Source organism: Ursus americanus, chromosome 31 (genome assembly GCF_024610735.1).
Source record: "Ursus americanus isolate L20-20 chromosome 31, mUrsAme1.1.p, whole genome shotgun sequence".
Classification (NCBI taxonomy): Eukaryota; Metazoa; Chordata; class Mammalia; order Carnivora; family Ursidae; genus Ursus; species Ursus americanus.
The window spans coordinates 4,917,758-4,939,527 of record NC_142157.1 but is presented as its reverse complement, the minus strand read 5'-3'; the positions used below and the strand labels follow the sequence as shown (position 1 = coordinate 4,939,527).

General features: G+C 44.4%; 1 protein-coding gene across 3 annotated transcripts in view; it reads left to right on the top strand.

The window, feature by feature from the left end:
* The window catches only part of CCNY (cyclin Y), a 214,024-nt gene that overhangs the window by 187,315 nt on the left and 4,939 nt on the right, over positions 1–21,770 (top strand). For all 3 annotated transcript variants that reach the window (XM_045786369.2, XM_045786370.2, XM_087857872.1), the window contains 2 exons: positions 11,159–11,325; positions 20,071–20,233. In XM_045786369.2, coding sequence (XP_045642325.1) covers positions 11,159–11,325; positions 20,071–20,233 — 330 coding nt within the window. The remainder of the gene's footprint in view (positions 1–11,158; positions 11,326–20,070; positions 20,234–21,770) is intronic.

Genomic DNA, 21,770 nt, shown 5'->3' with positions numbered 1-21,770 from the left:
TATATATGCAAGATCATGTCATCTGCAAATAGACCTAGTTTTACTTCTTTTCTAAGCTGGATGTTTTTTATTGGTTTTACTGGCATATTTGCCTTAGCTAGACCTCTAGCACAGTGTTGAATAGAAGTGGTGAGAGTGCACATCCTTGTTTTGTTCAAGATCTTGTAGGGAAAGCTTTCGGTCTTTTTCTGTTATGTTAGCTGTGGGTTTTTCATAGATGGCTTCTGTCAAATTGGGGAGTTCCCTTCATTCCTAATTTGTGGAGTTTTGTTTTGCTTTGTTTTGCTTTGTTTATTCCTTAAGAGTATTAGATTCTGTCAAGAGTTTTTCCTGTATGTATTGAGATTGATCATGTGGTTTTTTCCCTTTACTTTATTGATATGTTAAAATCAACAATATTTCTTCTTCCAACCCACTAGCATGGAATGTCTTTCCATTTCTTGGTGTTGTCTTCAGTTTCTTTTATCAGTGATTTATAGTTTTCAGAATACAGGTCTTTCACCTTTTGGGGTAGATTTATTATTTTAGGTACACTTGTAAATGGGGTTGTTTTCTTTCTGCTGCTTCCCAATTGGTCTATAGAAATGCAAGATTTCTGTACATTGATTTTGCACCCTGTGACTTTACTGAATTTGTTTATCAATTCTAGCAGTTTTTTGGTGGAGTCTCTCAGGTTTTCTGTATATAGTATCATGTCATGTCATCTGCAAATAGTAAAAGTTTTACTTATTCCTTACTGATTTGGATGCCTTTTATTTCTTTCTTTCTTTCTTTCTTTTTTTTTTTTTTGTCTGATTGCTGCGTCTAGGACTTTCAGTACTATGTAGAATAAAAGTGACAATGTACATCCGTGTCTTATTCCTGACCTTAGGGGAAAAGCTGAGGATGATCTTAGTTGTGGGTTTTTCATATAAGGCCTTTATTGTGTTGAGGTATGTTTCCAATAAACCTACTGTGTGGAGGATTTTTATCATGAGTGGATGTTGTACTTTGTTGAATGCCTTCTCTGTGTTTATTGAAATGATCATATGATTTTTATTCTTTTTTTTGTTGATGTGATGTATCACATTGATTGATTTGCACTACCCTTCCATCCCAAATTGCACTTGATCGTGGTGAATGATTTTTTTAAAGTATCATTGGATTTAGTTTGCTAATATTTTGTTGAGGATTCTATATTCCTCTATGTTCATTAGAGATACTGGCGTGTAGTTCGCCTTTTTTATGTTGTCTTTATCTGGTTTTGGTAGTCAGGGTAATGTTGGTCTCAGAACCTTTCCTTCCTTTTCTCTTTTTTTGGGAACAGTTTGAGAAAAATTGGTATTAACTCTTTAAATGTTTGATAGAATTTACCTATGAAGCCATCTGGTCCTGGACTTTTGTTTCTTGGGACTGATTCAATTTCATTGCTGGTAATTAGTCTGTTCAAATTTTCTGTTCCTGATTCAGTTTTGGGAAGTTTAGGTTTCTAGGAATTTATCCATTTCTTTGAAATTGTCCAATTTGTTGGCTTATAATATTTGATATTCTTTTATAATGCTTTATTTTTTGTGGTATTGGTTATTGTTTTTCTTCTCTCATTTCATTGTTTGAGTCCTCTCTCTCTTTTTCCTTTTTTGGTGAGGCTGGTTAAGGGTTTATCAATTTTTGTTGATCTTTTCGAAGAACCAGCACCTGAGTTCATTGATCTGTTCTATTGTTTTTTAGTATCTATTTTGTTTATTTCTGCTCTAATCTTTATTATTTGGTTCTTCTTCGTATTTTAGGGGGGTTTTGTTTGGACTTGTTTTTCTGGCTCCTTCAGGTGTAAGGTTAGGTTGTTCATTTGAGAGTTATCTTGCTTCTTGAGGTAGGCCTGTATTGCTATAAACTTCCCTGTCTCCTCTTTGCTGCATCCCAAATATTTTGGACCATTGTGTTTTCAAATTCATTTGTCTCATCATTTTTTATTTCCTTTTTGATTTCTTGGCTGACCCATTCATTGTTCAGTAGAATGTTATTTAACGTCCATGTATTTGTGTTGTTCCCAGATTTTTTTTCTTGTTGTTGATTTCTAGTTTCATAGGTAAGTAAGAAAAGATGCACGTATGACTTCAGTCTTTTTGAATTTGTTGAGACTTAGTTTTGTGGCCTAATGTATGACCTATTCAGGAGACTATTTCATGTGCACTTATAAAGAATGTGTATTCTGTTTTAGGGTGGAATACTCTGAATATAACTGTTAGATCCATCTTGTCCAGTGTGTCATTCAAAGCCACTATTTCCTTCTGAATTTTTGTTTGGATGATTTACCAATTGCTGTGAATGGGGTATTAAAGTCTCCCACTATTATTGTATTACTGTTGATTACTTCCTTTGTTATTAGCTGCTTTATATATTTGGGTGCTCCCATGTAAGGTGCAGAAATACGTACAATTGTTAAATTTTCTTGTTGGGTTTTTCCCTTTATAATTATGTAGTGTCCTTCTTTGTCTGTTGTTGCAGTCTTTGTTTTAAAGTCCATTTTGTCCTATATGAGTACTACTACCCCAGCTTTCTTTTCACTTCCATCTGCATGATAAATACTTTTTCCATTCCTTCACTTTCAATCTTCTTGTGTCTTTAGGTCTGAAGTGAGTTTCTTGTAGACAGCATATAGATGGGTCTTACTTTTTAATCCATTCTGTCATCCTGTATCTTTTGATTGGAGCGTTTAGGCCATTTACATTCAAAGTAATTATTGATAGTTATGTACTTATTGCCATTTTCTTACTTGTTTTATGATTGTTTTTGTAGTTCTTTTCTGTTCCTTCTCTTGCTCTCTTTGCTCACATTTTGTTGGCTTTCTTTAGTGCAATATTTGGATTCCTTTCTTTTTCTTTTTCTTTTTCTTTTTTTCCTTTTCATTCTTTTTATTACTGGTTTTTGATTTGTGGTTACTATTAGATTTGTATATAACATCTTCTGCATATAGCAGTCTGTATGAAATTGATCATCACTTAAGCTTGAACCCATTCTTTACTCTTCTCCCTGTAATGTTTTAGGTATAGGGTGTCATACTTTACTTCCTTTTATTCTGTGAATCCCTTGACTGATTTTTATAGATATACTTAATGTTACTGCTTTTCGTGCTTCCAACTTTTTTTTACTTTTGCTTATGGTCTTTCTTTTCCACTCAGTGAATCCCCTTGAACATTTCTTGTAGGGCTGTTTAGTGGTCATGAATTACTTTAACTTTTCTTTGTCTAGGAAACTCTTTATCTCTCCTTCTATTCTGAATGATAGTCTTGCTGGATAAAGTATTCTTGGCTGCAGGTTGTTTCCTTTCAGCTCTTTGAGTATATCATGCCACTGTCTTCTGACCTGCAGAGTTTCTGTTGAAAAATCCGCTGATAACCAGATTATAGGGTTTCCCTTGTATGTAACTGTCTTCTTTTCTCTTGCTGCTTTTCACATTCTCTCTTTATCACCACTTTCTGCCATTTTAATTACTGTGTGTCTTGCTGTGGATCTCTTTGGGTTCATTTTGCTGGGGGCTCTCTGTGCCTCCTGGATCTGGATTTCTGTTTCCTTCCCCAGATTCAGAAAGTTTTCAGCTGTTATTTCTTCAAATAAATTTTCTGCCCTCTTATCCCTCTCGTCTCCTTGTGGGATCTCTGTAATGCGAATGTCAGTACACTTGGTATTGTCTCTGAATTCCCCATATCTATTTTCATTTTTTATTATTTTTTCTCTCTCATTCAGCTCGATTGCTTCCCATTACTCTGTCCTCCAGACGCTCATCAGTTCTGCTTCCTCTAGTCTGCTGTTCATCTAGTGCATTTTTAATTTCACATTGAGTTTTTCATCTCTGATTGGTTCTTTGTTTATGTTTTCTATCTCTGTTGAGGGTCTCCCTGAAGTCCTGCACCCTGTTCTCGAGTCCAGTGAGTATCTTTATGACCATTACTTTGAATTCTCTATCATGCATATTATCTCTGTTTTGTTGAGGTCTCTTGCTGTGATTTTTTTCCTGTTCTTTCATTTGGGGCATATTCCTCTGTCTCATTTTGTCTCTCTGTGTCTGTTTCTGTGTTTTTGGGAAGCCACCTATGTCTCCTGCTGTTGAAAGTCATGCCCTTGTGAAGAAGAGGTCCTGTAGGGCCCTGCAGTGCAGTGTCCCCTGTTCACCAGAATCTGGTGCTTCAGGGGTGTCTCCTGTGTGTGTTGTGTGTGCCCTGCTGTCGTGGCTAAGCCACTTTTGCTTTTAGTCTAGTCACCTGCGGTGGCTCACTTTTGCCTGTTTGGGGAAGGTTTGGTCCCTGTGTAGGCCAGTCTGGGGCTGCCTTGGGCTGGAGTTGAGTCAGACCATGCATTTGCCAGAGATATAGTAACACCCTGTGGCAGATGCTTTCCCTGTTTTGTCCCCTCAGGAGTGTTCGTTGTGTGTGGGGGGAGGTGGGAGGTGCTGCAGTCATACCAGATATCCGTCCTTAGTCCACTGCTGAGGCCACAGTTGGACTGGTATGTGAGGTTATCTTCCTCTGTCCCTGGGGTAGGAGTCACTTTGGGGTTGTGTTAGCCCCTGTTGGGGCTCTTTGCACACTGCCAAGGTTGTAGCACCATATTGGATGGGCTCTGGCCAAAAACATATTGGAGAAATCAGGACTGCAGGAGAATGTGGGTGCAGGTGAGCCGTGTTACCAAGGTTTGTGCTGGTCCACTTAGGTAGGGGACCTTAGCCTTGGAGACTGAGGCCTGCTGGGTTGGAGGGGGCAGATCTGCAGAAGCCCCTGGGTCCAGGTGTTAACAAGGTTTGCTTGGGCCTCCTGTGGGAGGGTACCTGGAGCAGAGGCCTGGCTGAAGGGGACATGTCCACAGGAGAATGTGGGGGTGTGGGACATGCTGTTAAGCAAGTTAGGTGGAGAATGTTTGCACTGTGCTGGTTCCAGCACGTTCCCCTTGTGTTTAGGCTAGGGGGCAGGGGAGGGAAACGGCCCCTGACAGCTCCTTTGTTCCTGGAGAAGTCTCCCAAGGGTTTCTGCCCCTCCAGACACGCTTGAAGTTAGTGAGCAAATCTCCCCCCCCCCATACCCCAACCGTTTTTCAAATTGCTCTTTCTATGCTGTATTTCTGTCGGGCTGTTTATTGTATGGTCTGTTCAAGGGCAGGGACTCAGTTTCCTTTCACCCTGCCGGCTCTCCCAGAGCTGAGTCCACTGCTTTTTAAAGTTCCAGGTATTAAGCCCCACTGGTTGTAAGAACTTGCAAAATTTGGCCCCTCTGGTTTCCAAAGCCCAGGGTTGCCAGGGTTTGTCTTCCCCCTGCAGGCTCCTTGGTGTGGGGGTCTGTTTCTCTCCCCTCTCCTGGGGACAGTTCCTGTGAGTCCATTTGGCTCCCAGCACGTCTCTGCCCTTGCTACCGTTCTCATCGTGTCCTCTTCTCTGCATTTAGGTGTGGGGAGTTTGTTCTGCCAGTCTTCAGGGTTTTTCTGGGTTATTTGCACTGATGTGGGTGTTACTTAGTTGTATCCGTGGGAAGAGGTGAGTTACACCACCATCTTCCCTGGTAGTCCTAGATTAACTCTCTAAAATTGGTTTGGAATGATTTCAGTATCATTAAGATTTTGGTATATATCCTTGATTCCATGAGATTACATTTTATTCCTCCCCTGTGCCTTTGAACAGTTTTGTTCTATGCAGTCAGCCGAATGCTCTTGGTAACTCTAGAATCGCTCGCTAACCTGTATTTCCTAGAGACTCTTTAGGATAGTCCTTCTCATGAATTTAAATCTAAAAATTTAATTGAGCAAGCTTGTCCTATTAGCAATGAATAGTCTAGGAATATTGTTTAGGAAAAATCAATTATTATTTTACTTGACAGAGAATTAAAATAGCCAACTGGGAGTTTACTAAAGAAATTGCAGCTGACCCTTGAATATGTCCTTACTGACAAGTTACATGCTATTAAGTGGAGCTTATTATGAATGCTCATCTCGGGGCGCCTGGGTGGCACAGCGGTTAAGCGTCTGCCTTCGGCTCAGGGCGTGGTCCCGGCGTTATGGGATCGAGCCCCACGTCAGGCTCCTCCGCTATGAGCCTGCTTCTTCCTCTCCCACTCTCCCTGCTGTGTTCCCTCTCTCGCTGGCTGTCTCTATCTCTGTCCAATAAATAAATAAATAAATCTTAAAAAAGAAAAAATGAATGCCTCATCTCCCAGCACAGCCGTTGCTCTCCCTTGGTAAGGGAGTGTATTGTAGTACCTAATTCCTTTGGTTAGCCCTAGTGGAATATCCAGAGATGACATGATACTTTTGGGGTTTTTTTAGTATTAAATATTATTGTAAATATCATCTAGCATACTTATTAATGTCTACCAGCTATGGTATAAAGTAAGAAGAAAATTGAGTAGCCACCCATTTGCACTGCGCCAGTGAGAATCTGTTTCAGTGGGGAGCTTGGAGAGATTTGCATGCCTTGTCTGTGTAAAGGAGTAGAGTCTTGGGGTAAACATTGTTTCACAACCTTTTTTGTCTCATGCTTTAAAAATCTGGAGGCTTAGTTAGGTCCGGTCTTAGTTTTCTGCTCTTAGTTCGGTTTTATTCTATATTTTGTGGTTCTTTTTAAATTTTTTTGAGTGTAGTTGACAAACAGCGTTACATTTTTTTCACGTGTACAACGTAGTGATTTGACAAGTTTATACTTTATGCTGTGCTCACCACAAGCATAGCTCTTCTTGATGGAGAATGAGGAGAGTTAGTTGTCAACCTTTGTAAAAGACGCCGTCTGAGGTCCCAAGGACAGAGTCTCGCTGAAATTCCGCTTGACCTGGCCTGGATCTTTACCTGAAGAACGACAGTTTTCACACAAATGAAAGTCATGATCTAAAACATTAGCTCACTCTTTTTGCTCATTTAATATAATAAATGCCATTAAAAAATAAAATCTTCAAAATTGAAAAGACCACTGAGCTCCAGTCAGTGACCTACTTTTTCTCACCAATAGTTGTCACAACCAGATGCTGTTATGTTACTGTTCACTGAGCGAGGTTTGGAAACTCCCACGAAGGTGCTGTAATGCAGTGAGAATGCCATGCTGTGTGACTTCCTGGAGCTTATTGGAAGGTCTTTTTGACTTGCCGCGCTTGGCACAGCAGAGTGGACTGTCTCCTCCTCTGAACTTCCTCGTCCACCACTGCATCTGGCTCACAAACCATGGGCTCAGTCTCACCTTTAAATCTGCTCTGCCTTTGTCAGCGCACTTCCCTTTCATGAATGCCATTCTTTGTGGCCATGTTCTTACCTAAAGCCCTACACGAAAACGTACCTTCCTGTTGCTGTATTCCAGAGCCTGAGCTCTTATGTACGTGCTGCTCCTTATTTGTCCGGCAGGGTGATGCGTCCGTGAACGAAGCACTCTGAGGTCACACCCTTTCCTAGCATTGTGTAGATGGTGGGCACACAGGTGGGAATGGCAGGCGGTCCTTGTCCTCGGGGAGCTTATGGTTTACTAGGTGGAGAGACTGATAAGGCAGCTACCTACACTGGACTGAGAAAAACACAGCCAGGGGGCAAGTGGGAGGGTCACCCAGACTAATCTGGGGGTACATCAACGTAGACTTGCCCTGTAATGGTTTCCTGTTTTATTACTTTCCAGTATATTTAGGACTGGACTTCTTAGCAGTTTATTGGCTATTTTGTCTTTGGGATTTGAAATATGTTAGTAATTTCTTCTCATGATTTTGCCTTTTAGTGTAGTGCCCCCTGATCCGTTCTGAGGAACACCTGGTATCTGAGATTAGCTATAAGAATCTAGGTTTTTAAGATTTAAAAAAATTGCTTTTTCGTTAATAAGGGACTAAAAGCAGAACAGTAACCTTTCTAAGCAAAAGAACTGCTATTTGTCTATTTACTCATTCAGCAAACATTTGAGTGCCAACCACCCCCTCTCCCCATCTTGGAAAAGCCCCTATTTCAGTGGAAGAGGCAGACAGATTTCCCTGGGTGTTGGCCATTCACCTGTTTTACAGACGGTTGGCTGATACAAGCTGGCCAAAGAAGCCGTAAGGGAGCCTCTGCTGCTTTGGAGGGAGTGTACGCCTCTCCTCTGCCTGTGATTTAGGGATCAGGAGAACCATGGGAGGCTCTGTGGAGGAGCTGCTAGCTTATGGTCTGACTTCTCTTTCTTTTTTTTTTTTTTTTTTTTGAAATATTTTATTTATTGGGGAGGAGGGGCAGAGGGAGGAGGAGAGAGAGAATGTCAAGCAGACTCCTTGGTGAGCGTGGAGCCTGACTCAGGGCCCTCCTCGCCCCTCTCCACCCACACAGTCACTGCCTAAAGTGTTTTTACATCTTTAATTTTATTTTTCATTGTGAGAGAGACCACTTCAGTTTCCTTCTTATATGCCCTGTATCATACTGTAAGCCTAATTCAGTACTTAGAAACACCTCTGTTTGCCTTCTAGCTTCTTCTCCAAAGTATTCACATCTTAAGAGCAGAACATACCAGATTTTATTGCTCCCTCTTCTTCGCTGCCCCTTTATCCTGTCTCCAGATGTTAAAACAGGAGGGGCTCTTAAGGCTCTGGCCTGGCCCCTCCTTTTCTCTCTCCCTAAGCTGTCTCCCCAGGTCTTGGGGTCCATGCTTAATTCTGTTTATGTGCCACAGGCACTCAGATTTCTATCTGAGTTCTGTTTTCTTCAAGCCTCTCAAGGGTGTGTGCACCGCCGAGGTGGGTGGCATCCTCTGGGGTGTCTCAGACATACAGTATCCACCTGTAACTGTCTTTCCCCCAGCAGGGCTCCCTGTCTCAGCAGGCATTGTCCGTCCAGCTGTACAAGCTGGAAACCTCAGGGTCTCCTGCAGCAGCCCACCTTCTTGGTTGTCGGGGTCACTGGACTCTAGGTCGGTCCGATAGGAGTGTCAGTCTCTCCTGTCATGTCTCCAGTTCAGACCCTGATCTTCCTTATCCCGACTGCTGAGTCTGCAGGATCTCTGCCCATAAGCTATGTTCCTTTCCAGCCCATTTTCCACTGTGTAGCCGGAGCCGTCGGTGCCACCCTCCTGTGTCTCTAGTGATGGGCACGGTGCCTGGCGCATAGTGACTGCTCTATTACACAGGGAATCACGGGTTAAGTTCGAGTGTTTAACACCACCTTTCATGTATCTGTTCTCATCTTGTGGGCTCTGTGTTGTATAGTTATTAGTCTGCTTCTAGCATTATCCTTTGCTTCTACTGACAGATTCATGTCGTTTAACAAACTTCTTCCATTTAATCAGTTAGTTGCCCTGTTTCTCAAGAATTCCCCAAAGTCTCCTCCCCAGAGCCCTAATGATGTAACAAGGGTGGACTCTTCCTTTTTTTTCTTAATCTTTCCCATCTCTTTTATGAGTATTGATATTTCACTGACGATTATTTGTGTTAACACTTTTTTCCCACACATGCCTTTTTAAGATTTTTTTTTTAATTTTAGAAAGTGAGTGAGTGAGCGAGCGAGCAAGTGCAAGCGGGGGGAGGGGGAGAGGAGGAGGGAGAGGGCCAAGCAGACTCCATGCTGAGCATGGAGCCCCACGTGGGGCTCAATCCCATGACATTGAGATCACAACCTGAATCAAAACCAAGAGTCAGACACTCAACAGACTGAACCAACCAGACACGCCCCCCCATGACTTTTTAAAAATTACATGATATTTAAGACTTTATGGGCATTATAAATTATGAAAAATTTAACACTATATAGATTTCATCTGTTTTAGAAAGCAGGTTCTTAAAAGTGTATGGATGATTCATTTCATTTGTTTCTTTCTGATACAGTAGTTCCACTTTGTAAATGTGTTTGATAAACTATAGAAAGAATAATTCCATGGTTCAGAGAAGTATAAAACATGCTGATAAACAGAGGGAAACTTTAAAAGGAATTCTTACCTTGTGACCCAAAGTAAGCAAAGCCCTTTGTGGGTATTTCTGATAATCTGTCTTCAAGCTAAATTATGCCAATTTATAAATCTTATGTTATTTGGTTTCATTTTCCAACTTCAGCTGAAATTATTTCATTTAAAAATCAAATCAAAACCACAGTGAGATACCTACTTCACACTCATTAGGATGACTATTATTAAAAAAAAAAAAAAAAAAACCTCAGAAAACAAAATAACTGGTGTTGGCAAGGATATGAAAAAATTGAAACCCCTGTGCATTGCCGGTGGGAATGTTAAGTGGCCTAGGTACTATGGAAAAATCATATGGTGGTTCCTTAAAAAAATTAAACATGGAATTGTCCTATGATCCAGCAGTTCTCCTTTTGGATCCATACCCAAAAGAATCAAAAGCAGAGACTCCAACAGGTATTTGTACACCACTGTTCACAGCAGCAACATTATTCACAATAACCAAAAGGAGGAAACAAATGTCCGTCAATGGAAAAATGGATAAACAAAGTATGGTATATACACGCAGTGGATTATTATTCAGCCTTAAAAAGGAAAGACATTTTAACATATGCTACATACTTGGGCGAATCTTGACATGCTAAGTGAAAAAAACCAGAACAAAAAGACAAGTATTGAGTGATTCCTAGAGTAGACAAATTCATGGAGACAAAGTAGAATCGTTGTTGCCAGAGGCTGAGGGGAAGGGGAGCAGGGAGTTGTTTAGTGCAGGATGATGAGAAAGCTCTGGGGACAGAGATGGGTGGTGATTTTACAGCGGTGTGAATGTACTTACTGCTACGGAAGTGTGCACTTAAAAGTGGTTAAACGGTAAATTTTATATATATTTTAGCACAATAATAAAAAATAGGTTTATCGATGCTGCATGTAAATTTAAAATGGCCTCAAAATAAAACTTTACCAGATAGAAAAGAGCAGGTTTGTCCCTTTGACGCCGTTTGTTGGGATTTGTACTGTTGTATGCTGAATCTGTATTGCTGTCGTGGTTGATAGAGTGAGAAATTAGCCTGCGCTCCCCGGAATTTGTTCCTGCCTCAGAGTCGTTTGCGGTCCAGCCACATCCACACTGCTCAGTGACAGAGTGTGTCCATTTGCCGTCACACTAGCTGAGTGCTTTGACTTTATAGAAATAGGTATGATCAGAGGATAAATCCCTGTTTACAGGCTGGTGGAGTGGAGTCACATGGTTTTAGAGCTTATGTATGCTGGCATGTGTATTGTGTATTGAGCTCTGGCATTTTCATGTCTTTCCAGGTATACCTTGAAAGACTTTTAACATATGCCGAGATAGACATCTGTCCAGCCAACTGGAAGCGGATTGTTCTAGGGGCGATCCTGCTGGCCTCCAAGGTTTGGGATGACCAGGCTGTGTGGAATGTGGACTACTGCCAGATCCTGAAAGACATCACGGTGGAGGACATGTGAGTGTGTGTGTTGGGGTGGGGCTGGGGCACCTTCTGGGAAGGAACCACGTCCCTCGGAACGGTCTGCATGGTGAAGAGGAAATGAATTGGACCGACAGTTTCTTGTGAGTGTCGTGAGTGGGCACAACCAGGACACGGCTGTGGAATATGACTGCAGAAACCTGTGGTACTCTTCATGCACAGGTCCTAGTTACACTTTTTGAGTTTGTGGCACTGGTTACTGAAACTGTGTTGTGGGCAAACATTCCTTAATCAGAAGGGTGTAGGCTGCTGCTGTCTCCAGGCCGTGACGGCTTGTATTTTGGCTCTATACCTCATGCAGACTCCTAACAATGGCCCACACCTGTCTTTTGTGGGCAGCAGCCTACCCAGAAAGCAGAAGAGCTAAAATAGTATGTTTCTGTTTAGTTTCAGGGAGAATTTGCAAGTTCAGTTGCTTAAAATCAGCCCTCTGTCCTTGGGTCCTCTCATGCGTCTCATTAGGTCTGCACGTTCTCCCCTAGCTGGTCTCAGAGCCCCAGCTCAGTGGACGCGCCATAGCGTGGGGGGCGAGAGCCGTCCACTCCCATAGCTCTCAGGCGGTCTTAGGATTTCTCGGATGGTTCAGTCCTTACATTTAGGTGAGGATTGTTAACAGGAGACCTGCAGGCCTATTGTCTGCTGTCTCTATCTGGGAATACAGGAAATAGGTTTCGAGCCTCTTAGAGGACAAAGGAGCATTTTGGAAAACAATCAGGATAAACCATTTACAGTTCCTTAGGGTTTTTAGGTACTTCTGACACTATTCTTGCTGAAATTTTTCTAATACTGTTTGTTCAGCTTCCTTGAGGAAGCGTTAGGCTGGAGGAGCTTCCCAGCTGTGTCTCAGTCCACCTCCCTGTTCCTACACCCAATAATCCTGGGTTGTGGAATCGTCACAGTGCCTGTGCAGGCTGCTGTTAGGGGGTGTCACATGGGCACATTAGTTCTGGGTTCCTCACCAACCTAAGGCCCTCCTTAGCCTGTTTTTGTGGTACCCTGTGAAGCACACTTGTGTTCCCGGGTCATTTGTTGCAGAGCCTGTGTTTCCACTGTAGACCTATAAACTCCTTCCTGTGTCTGTAATTTTCTATTATAGAAAGTAGGACAAGTGTAAATAAGTTTTTGATAGTAAGAAAAATTAAAAGTCTTGATTATATTTCAAGGTGAAAACAACTACTAAAATAATTGTCATTAGGACCACAGAGGAGGATGCGAGTTGGTAAGAAGTGCTGACTTGTTTCCTTTATTGGGGGTTACTCTGTCAACGCATTGATACCATTTGACACGGAGTTGTGTGCCGGAGGAGTGACATCACGGTTGTCCTTCTCTGTGTTGATTATGTATGTAGGGGAGGAAAATTTTCCCTTTTTCCCCTTTTAGGTTCTTTGGTCTAATAATTAAATTGACATAAGACAAATAGGAGAAAAATTTGATTTTGTACATATGGAAGTTCCATAGAAATATGAGACTCAAAGGCACTCAGGCAAGTGAGGTTTATATGCCATCCTGAGCTAAGGAAGGGGGTAGGCTTTCAAAGGGGAGGAGTGCGGTTCACAGGCAGATAAAAAGAGCAGGGGCTTGGTCATCGGATGTTGGCCCCTTCATGCAGGTTTTTCACTTTGGGGCAGTGAACGGAGGGAGGGTGAGCAGCCTGCCTTTCTCTCCGAGAGCAGAAGAGTGGGAAGGGAGGAGCCGAAAGGACAACGTACATACTTGATGTGTTCTCAGGCAAGTCAGTTTTAACAGTGAGAAATGAAAGTTGTAGATCTAGAAATCTGTTGTATTTTTGGGCGTACTTGGAGAAAGCTTTTGTGTTTTGTAAGGGAATCCATACACCAGCATGAAGCCCAGCGCCCCACTGAGCGCTGCGACAGACACCCAGTGTTACGGCCGAATTGTGTTCTCTCAAAATTCTTGTGTTGAAGCCTTAGGCCCAGTGCCTCGGAATGTATCTGTATTTGGAGATAAGGACATAAAGGGATAATTAACTTAAAATAGGGTCATGAGGGTGGGCCCTAATCCAGTAGGACTGAGTCACACAATACAGGCAGAGGGACAGCCCTGTGGGGGCACAGAAAGAAGATGGCCATCTGCAGGCCAAGAGGCTTCCAAAGAAATCAACACTGCTGGCACCTCCATCTTGGACTTCAGCCTCCTGAACTGTGAGAAAATAAATTACTACTCTTTAAGCCCCCGTCTGTGGTATTTTATTTTGGCGGCCCTAGTAGACTGAAACAGATTTTGATACCGGCAAGTAGGGTGCAACTTGGTAATGGGTAGAAGCTACAAGAGTTTTGAGGCACATGTTAGAAAAACCCTAGGTTACCTTGAAGGGATGGTTGATAGAGATATGATTGTGAAAGGTGATTCTGATGAGGACTCAGAAAGCAGAGAGCTTTAGAGGAAGCTTCTCTCATCTTTGTAGTACCACACACAGAATGTTGCTAGAAGTAGGACTGTTAAAGGTGCTTCTGGAGTGAGGTGTTGGAAAGGAGGAACATGATGTTGGACACTGGACTAAGGGCAGTACTTGTTAACACAGGGCACAGAACTTGGCCAAATTGTGTTCTAGTGTTTGTGTAAGGCAGAATAGTCAACTTGAATATTTAGCTGAGGAGATCCCTAAGCAGAGTGTTTAGAAACCCTGCCTGATTTCTCCTTGCTGCTGATAATAAAATCTGAGGAGAGAGAAATGGAAGAAGGAATTGTTAAGCAAGAAGGGACCAGATGTTGAAGATTTGGAAGGACTCAGATTTTCCAATCTCTGCCTATCCCTATTGCAAAAAATAAGAAAGCATGCTCTGGAGAGAACAGTAAGTAAGGGTGTGGCTGGACAGTTTGCTAAAGAGATTACAACCAGTCATCCCAGCAGAAATGTTGCCAATTTAATATGAAGGGGACAAGACAGGACAAAGTGAAGGAAGGCTGTCGGACTTCAGGATTCTGCAGAAGAGCTGTCCTGCTGTAACGCATTATCCTTCAAAAGGGAAAATGACCGTGAAGGCAGTTTGGAAGTTGACAGGGCTGCCTTTGCCACCATGGGCTCGGCAGGTACAGGTCTGTGCGGGCTGAGGCTGCCCCCTCCGTGGCTAGGATGTGAGGCTGCTGCCCTCTCAGTGGGCTGGATGATAGAGCATCAGCCGAAGATTATTCCCAGGCCTTGAAATCTAATGCATTTGCCCCACTGCATTTCGGACTTGCTTGAGACCCGAGACCCCTTTCAAAACTTCTTTATTTCTCCCTTTTTTTAAAAAATAATTTTTTATTATGTTATGTTAGTCACCATACAGTACATCCCTGGTTTTTGATGTAAAGTTCCATGATTCATTAGTTGCGTATAACACCCACTGCACCATGCAATACGTGCCCTCCTTACTACCCATCACCAGCCTATCCCATTCTCCCACCCCCCTCCCCTCTGAAGCCCTCAGTTAGTTTCCCAGAGTCCATAGTCTTTCGTGGGTCATTGCCCCTTCTGTTTACCCTCCTTCATTCTTCCCTTCCTTCTCCTGCCAATCTTCCTGCTATTTCTTATGTTCCATAAATGAGTGAAACCATATGATAATTGTCTTTCTCTGTTTGACTTATTTCACTTAGCATAATCTCCTCCAGTCCCGTCCATGTTGCTGCAAATGTTGAGAACTCGTTCTTTCTGATGGCTGAGTAATATTCCGTTGTATATATGGACCCCACATCTTAATCCAGTCGTCCGTTGAAGGGCATCTCAGCTCCTTCCACAATTTAGCTGTTGTGGACAATGCTGCTATGAACGTTAGTGTGCATATGGCCCTTCTCTTCACTACGTCTGTATCTTTGGGGTAAATACCCAGGAGTGCAATTGCTGGATCATAGGATAGCTCTATTTTTAACGTTTTAAGGGACCTCCACACTGTTTTCCAGAGTGGCTGTACCAACTTGCATTCCCACCAACAGTGTAGGAGGGATCCCCTTTCTCCCTTTTGTAGTAGGAATGCCTGTCTGTGCCTTTGTGACCATTGTACTTTGGAAGCAGATAATTTCCAAAGTAGGAAGTTTCACAGGTTCACACCTGGAGGGGAATCAGGATGAATCAGACCTCTAGTCTCACCCATACCTGATTTAGATGAGATTTTCGGACTTGATGGTTCGTGGAACGGATTAAGACTTTTGGGCTGTTGGGATGAAGTGAATGTATTCTGCATGTGAAGTGGACATGAATTTTGAGGAGCTAGAAGAGAAGAGTGTCAAGGTGCCGAGTAGCATCTCCCTCAAATGCATATGCGAAGTCCTAACCCCTAGTACTTCAACGTGTGACTGTACTTGGAGATCAGGTGTTTCAAGAAGTAATTAAGTCAAAATAAGGTCATTAGGATGGGCTTTAATATAGTATGATGTGTCCTAAGAAGAGATTAGGTAATAGGCCGCAGACAGAAGGACAGTCTTGTGGTATTTTTGCTGCAATAGCAAACTAATACATCCAGTAAACTTACTGAAAGAAGGAATGAGATCCAGTGTGTTCAGGAAGCCATTAGGGGGTCGCGGTGCTGAACCACACTTGTAGAGATAGGGGCTTTACGTTATTTTGTAGCATCTGTACAGAATCATAGATTTTCTGTTGGAATATTTAAAAATGAGTGCTTGATTTCAGTCTTTTCCAGTAAAACCCTATGAGCTTGGGGGAAACAATGGCTGCTGGGTAGCCCCGTCTGGGGAGAGGGAGCAGTGTGGGGCATCCCTGGAAGCTCGGGGCACCGGCCCTTAGCACTGTGTACTCTCATGTCAATAGCGACATGAGAGTTTATAAAATGTGCTTGTCGGTGCTGTGTCCAGGCGTCTGTCCTTCTGTCCCCCTCTGCACCCTTCTTTCTGGCCTTGCCTGTGTGCCAGTGTCCTGATGTGACCTTCCTGATGTTTCTGAGCCCACGTTCGCTTCCAGCTAAAGAATCATCCAACAGTAAGGCACTTGACTTGGAGTCCCTTTCACCTTTAGATGGTGGGGTTCTGGCTTGGAAGGCAGCGGACCATGTGGGCAAATGGCTGGGAACGCAGGTTGAAGAACATTTTAAGACAAGTGGCACTGAAACGTGTAGGTAGAGCCCTCAGGCCACCAGCATCAGTCAGTCAGACTTCAGATTCAGGCTGACATTGTGCGGCAAGACAGGGCCAGGGGCCAGCCTTCACCGCTTTCTGTCTGGCCAACGTAAGTAGTCACACCGTCACATGCCAGCACCTAACGACAATTGCCATGCATGGGAGAAGGAAGGATGAACTTTGACAGGCAAAATGCTGTTAAAAGAAATTACACTTTGGGGTTGGCTTGTTTTTGTTTTGCGGTAACCTTATTAGAGTTGTTTTGATATGTAAACAAAAGAATCTCAAATAAGGAGAAGCGAGGAGACTGGTTTTAGTGCTGCATAACAGATAGAGGCACAGCGGAAACCTCCGACCCTCCGTGGGTGTAGGGGGCCTGGTCTTTGGTTTTTGGTTTTAATTATGGTAAAATATACATGGCATAAATTTGACCACTTTAACCGTTTTTAAGTGTACGGTTCTGTGGCATTAAGTGCATTCACGTTATTGTGCGACCGTCACCAACCAGAAGCTGTGCGCCCGGTGGGTAGTACGTCCCCGCAGCCCCCTTCCCGCAGCCCCCGGCAGTCATCATTCCGCTTCGTCTCTGGATTTCACTGCTCTGGATGCCTCACAGAAGTGGAATCACACAGCATTCGTCTTTTCGTGACTGGCTTATTTCCCTTAGCGTCCTCAGGGTTCGTCTGTGTAGCAGCGCGTATCGGAATTGCCTTCCTTTTTAAGGTCAAAAATACTGCCGTCCATGTACACGTGCTGTTTGGTTCATCCGTTCACCACTGACGGACACCTGGACACTTGCGCTGCTTCTGCCTCTTGGCTGTCGTGAGCCATGCTGCTGTGAGCATGGTGTCCAAACCTCGCCTCGAGTCCCCGCTTGCAGTTCTTCCGCGTATATCCCCGGAAGTGCGATTGCTAGACCGTCAGTGGCTGGTTTTTAAAGTGAACCCATTTTTCTAGAAAAGCAGATAGATGATAAATGTTTAGGTGATAAAACAACTCTCCTTACTCCATTTTAGAGGCCCCTTCACAAGTTGTGAAGTGTGCTAACTCAGTTGTGTTTCTTTACAATTTTGATCTAATATAACGCATATTTCTGAATATATGTTTTGTTTACTGACTTAAGTTTACTTAGAAAATTTTAATCAGAACTTTTCTCATGATTATTCAATTGAGGGCAGTAAATCCATCAAGCCTGGTCTCTCTGTGTCACTGTTAGTATTTCTTACGATTTATCACGTAGCAAGCTGTCGTATATCCCTGTAAGATGTCTTACTGCAGTTTGGAAATTCAAATTTTGGGAATTACTTTTATTTGCTAAATCTTGCCTTAGAAAGCACAGCAGCTCTAGTCTATATTTCCCTCAGACTTAAAAAAGAAAGCCTGAAGAAAGGCTGTTCTTTTTTCCCAAGGAACCTTGAGGAAAATGCCACCTTGTTCAAAACCAGATCGCTCTTGCCTTTAGTCAGAGTGTATACCCTCGACAAGAGGCATAGCTGTCTAGCTACGATTTGGGCCAGCATTAACAGACTTGCTCTGTCAGCATCAGAAGAGTAAGAGCTGCAGTGGTGCCGTCGGCCACCAGATGGCAGTCTGTCCCCAGGCGGCTCCTACGGTCCCCAGGAGAGCTCCTTCTGGCCCGTTTGTTGTGGTACTTCTGGCCTTTGCAGTATTTTTGACGCTCTTGTTTTATTAAAAGCTTAGCTGAGTTCCAGTATTTCACAGAATGATCTCTTGTTAAATCTCATTTAAAGGAGGCATAAATAAAAGTTAAAGTACAAATTATCCAAAGAAGTCAAAGTACTTTAGACTCTTTAAAAGAATAAAAGTTAGCACAATATGCACATTTGGAGCTCACCTCCTTTCACTAGACTGTATAGAAACAGCAAATTATGGTGTTTCTCTGACGAAAAGACAGGAATCTGACTTCTCAGTCTTCCCATCTGAGGACTACAAACCTCTGTAGCAACTCTCATTCGCCCAGTACCTTCTCTCTCTGAAGCCACCCCCTCTTGCTCAGACCCCAGCCTGCCTTCGCCCCACCTCAGCGCTCCTGTCCCTCGTCGTCACAGCAGCATGGGATTGGGACGGAGTGCTCTCAGTCTCTGAGGCTTAGTGAGGTGACTCCCCAGGAGCCGGCCGGGAAGCAGGTACACGGTGGGGCCCAGATGGTGCTGAGGCAGTGTGAGGCTGCAGCACATCGGGGGCCTGCTGACAGGGGCCGGCACTGGGGGCTCATTGCTCAGTGGAGTCCGTGCAGCGGGCTCTGGGCTAGTTGGTGGGACAGGGTTTGTCAGCCTTCAGATTCACTTACAGGAGACGGTGACCAGGTATCCTGCCAGAAATGCCCTGCCCCAACCCTTGTTCCTCCACCAGAGCTCTAGGTTTCCAAACTCAGTTCATCTCTTACTCCTGTGGGAAGCCTTCCTCGATCCGTCCGTCCAGGCGGAGCTTGGCCTGCTCCGTTCAGTAAGGCTAATTACTGAGCTCTAATTGTATGTCAGGTACGGTGATAGGGCGGTGGCCCAGTTTCTGGCTAGGAGGAGACAAGCAGGGAGACTGAGTTAGGGCGGCACTTGCAGTGGAGTCTGATAAAGGACAGAAGTAGAGGGCTGTGTAGTGTGCTTGGAAGCACAGGGTGCTTCGAGGGGGAGGCAATGCTAAAACTGCGTGCCCGACCCAGGACCAGTGCTCAACAAACAGATCCACCGTTGAGGACTTTTCTCCCTCCAGGGACTAACTGTCAAGAAATGAACCTGATCTAAAAGATAATTGACATGGGGATGTTCTCCAAATAGAAGTTTTAAAATTTATTTTGGCTACCCATCATTCAGTTTCATCAAACTATAACTGGGATGGCCAGATGGATCTTAATACCTGTGTTGGCTCCTTTACTGACCAGTCTTTGGAGGTGAGTGGCTCTAGAAGTTTGGGCTGGGACCAGCCGCATCAGCCTCCCGTGGGAGCTTGTTAGAAGGACATTCTCAGGCCCACCCCAGACCTGCTGAGCCAGAGACGGGGGTGGGCTCAGCAGTCTGTGTTGACAAGCCCGCCACGCGATTAGATGCACACTCAGGTGTGGGAACTGCTGCTTTCATTCTTCAGAGGCGGTGGGTTCCCTTTTTGTGAGCGCGGGGCTGCGAGTCCTTCCCCCACTCCCCGCTTGGCCTGAGGAAGCCCCTGCAGGAGTTCCTCCACTCTTCTCCCAGGATGTAGGGAAGGGCCATTGAGGAAAGACAGGCGTCCAGGTGTAACAGAGGCTTTTCGCCTGGGCTCCTGTCTTGGCCCCTCACCAGACTCCGCTTGACGGCTCTCGACTGCCTCACCTGCCCCATGTTTGACGGTTCTTGCTGAGATTTGCAGCCAGCGTCTGCTGCGTGTGTGGCTGGGTCTCAGGGACACCCACCACCTGAAGTACTTCCTGGTGATTGTCCCAGTTACTCAGGCCTCATCCTTCAGAGCACGTGAGCATTCGGCTTTTCATACCCATTTGGTGGTTAAACTGCAGCTCTGGTGTCCAGCCCGGCAATTAATTCGATAGCTTTTCTCCCTGGAGGTGGGTTTTCTGGGTTCCGGTCTCCAGCAGCCTGCCTTGGCGGGCCGTGCGGCCTGGTACGGCAGCTAAGCACGCGGTCTTTTGTCTTTGCTTTGCAGGAATGAGCTGGAGCGACAGTTTCTTGAATTGCTCCAGTTTAACATCAATGTTCCTTCCAGTGTTTATGCCAAGTATTATTTTGATCTTCGTTCTCTGGCAGAAGCAAACAACCTGAGCTTTCCCTTGGAGCCCCTGAGCAGGGACAGGGCTCACAAGCTTGAGGTAAGATGCCTTCACATACTGGTTTCCGAGGCACTATTACAGACGCCGCACCTGGGTCTCCTGGAAGTGGGAGGTCGCCACGCTCATTTCTCCCACTATGCGTTGTTATGAAGTACAGACAGGTTACCCTGGATCTAGAGTTGGTCAGTTCATTTAGTTGATTACAGTTCATCCAATCATAGTTTTAATAACCTTCTGAATATCAGTTTTTATTTAATGTGCATAGATTCTGTTCTTCAAATCTTTAAAAAAAAAACCACCTGTTTTTTAACAAAATATGCTCATAAAAAAGTATCTCTCGACATGGACTTTCATAAGGGAAAAGATACCGGATGACCCTAATGATTGGGAATCCCAAAAGGTTATGGTGTGCTTTTTATTTTTTATTCAAAATATTTTCCCCACAGCCCGGTTAGAGCTGGGGCCAGCCCCATGGGTCTCGGCCTGAGTTTAGGGCCTTCACCGTCAAGCTGTGTAACTTTCGTGCTCGTGACTCGTGTATGTAGCTCAGCTTCATATTTGCACCTAGCTCTTCCCATCTGACTTGTTGACTGGATGAAAAGTGGTGGGGTGACAAGGAAGGGTGAAACCCCTTCCTCCAGAGAAGGTGTGCTGAGGCCCTCTGTGCCTTCCTTCTCACACATTGTTGTGGTCTCATCCCAGAGACCCTTTGATCAAAGCAGTAGATGGTACAATCATGTCCCAAGCCTGGTGAGACCCAAGAGGTCTGTGCTGCCTGCCCCATTGTCCAATCTGAGTGACACATTACCCCAATTCAGTACAGGGTCCGGATGGCTAGAGTGCTGGTCTAATAGGCTGAATAGCTGCAAACCAAACAAAGTCTAGAGGCAGAGGGGAAGAGATTGTTACAGTTTTGCAAGCTTAGGAAAGCCAAAATCTTAAGTAAAATTGTAAGAAGTAAATAATATGCTAATCTCGAGAAAACACTTAGTAAAACTGTGGAACACGGTGTATCCATGACTGGATACACGGAGCACGGTGTGTAAAAACCCAGTGAGGTTTTCCTAACTCAGCCACTTTGCTCTAATTGTGAGCCGGCCGTCAGGATGCAACTGCCCATTTAAGTCTCCCATTTCTCTTGAGCAAGAAACGGAAAACCCTTCCTCTGAAGGATGTGCTGCTCCAAGCAAGTGTTGTCAGACGCTCGCGGGCACACTCGTGAAACAGAGTTCGATTTCATGGTGAGCCAGCAGCAGGCGCTGGAAGCCCTCGTGCCCGGTGGCTCCTGTCCTGCTGAGTGGGGCGTGTGGAGCTCCTGGGAGCAGCCACTTAGCCTGCAGGAAAGCAGGTCTGTGGTTCTCGGAGGGAGAGTATCCAGTGTTGTGGGTCAGCCACACTGTGGGCACACAGGCTGGCTGAGACGGGGTGGCTGGCGGCTGCTGCCGACTCCGCAGGTTATCTGGGTGGGAAGACGGAGTGCTCGCCTGTTTCTGGGGCTGCCGCGTCAGGTGCTCCGCAGGTGCGCTGGCCGAGGAAGGCCGGTAGTCCTGACAAGACTGTTCTGTCCTCCCAAGAA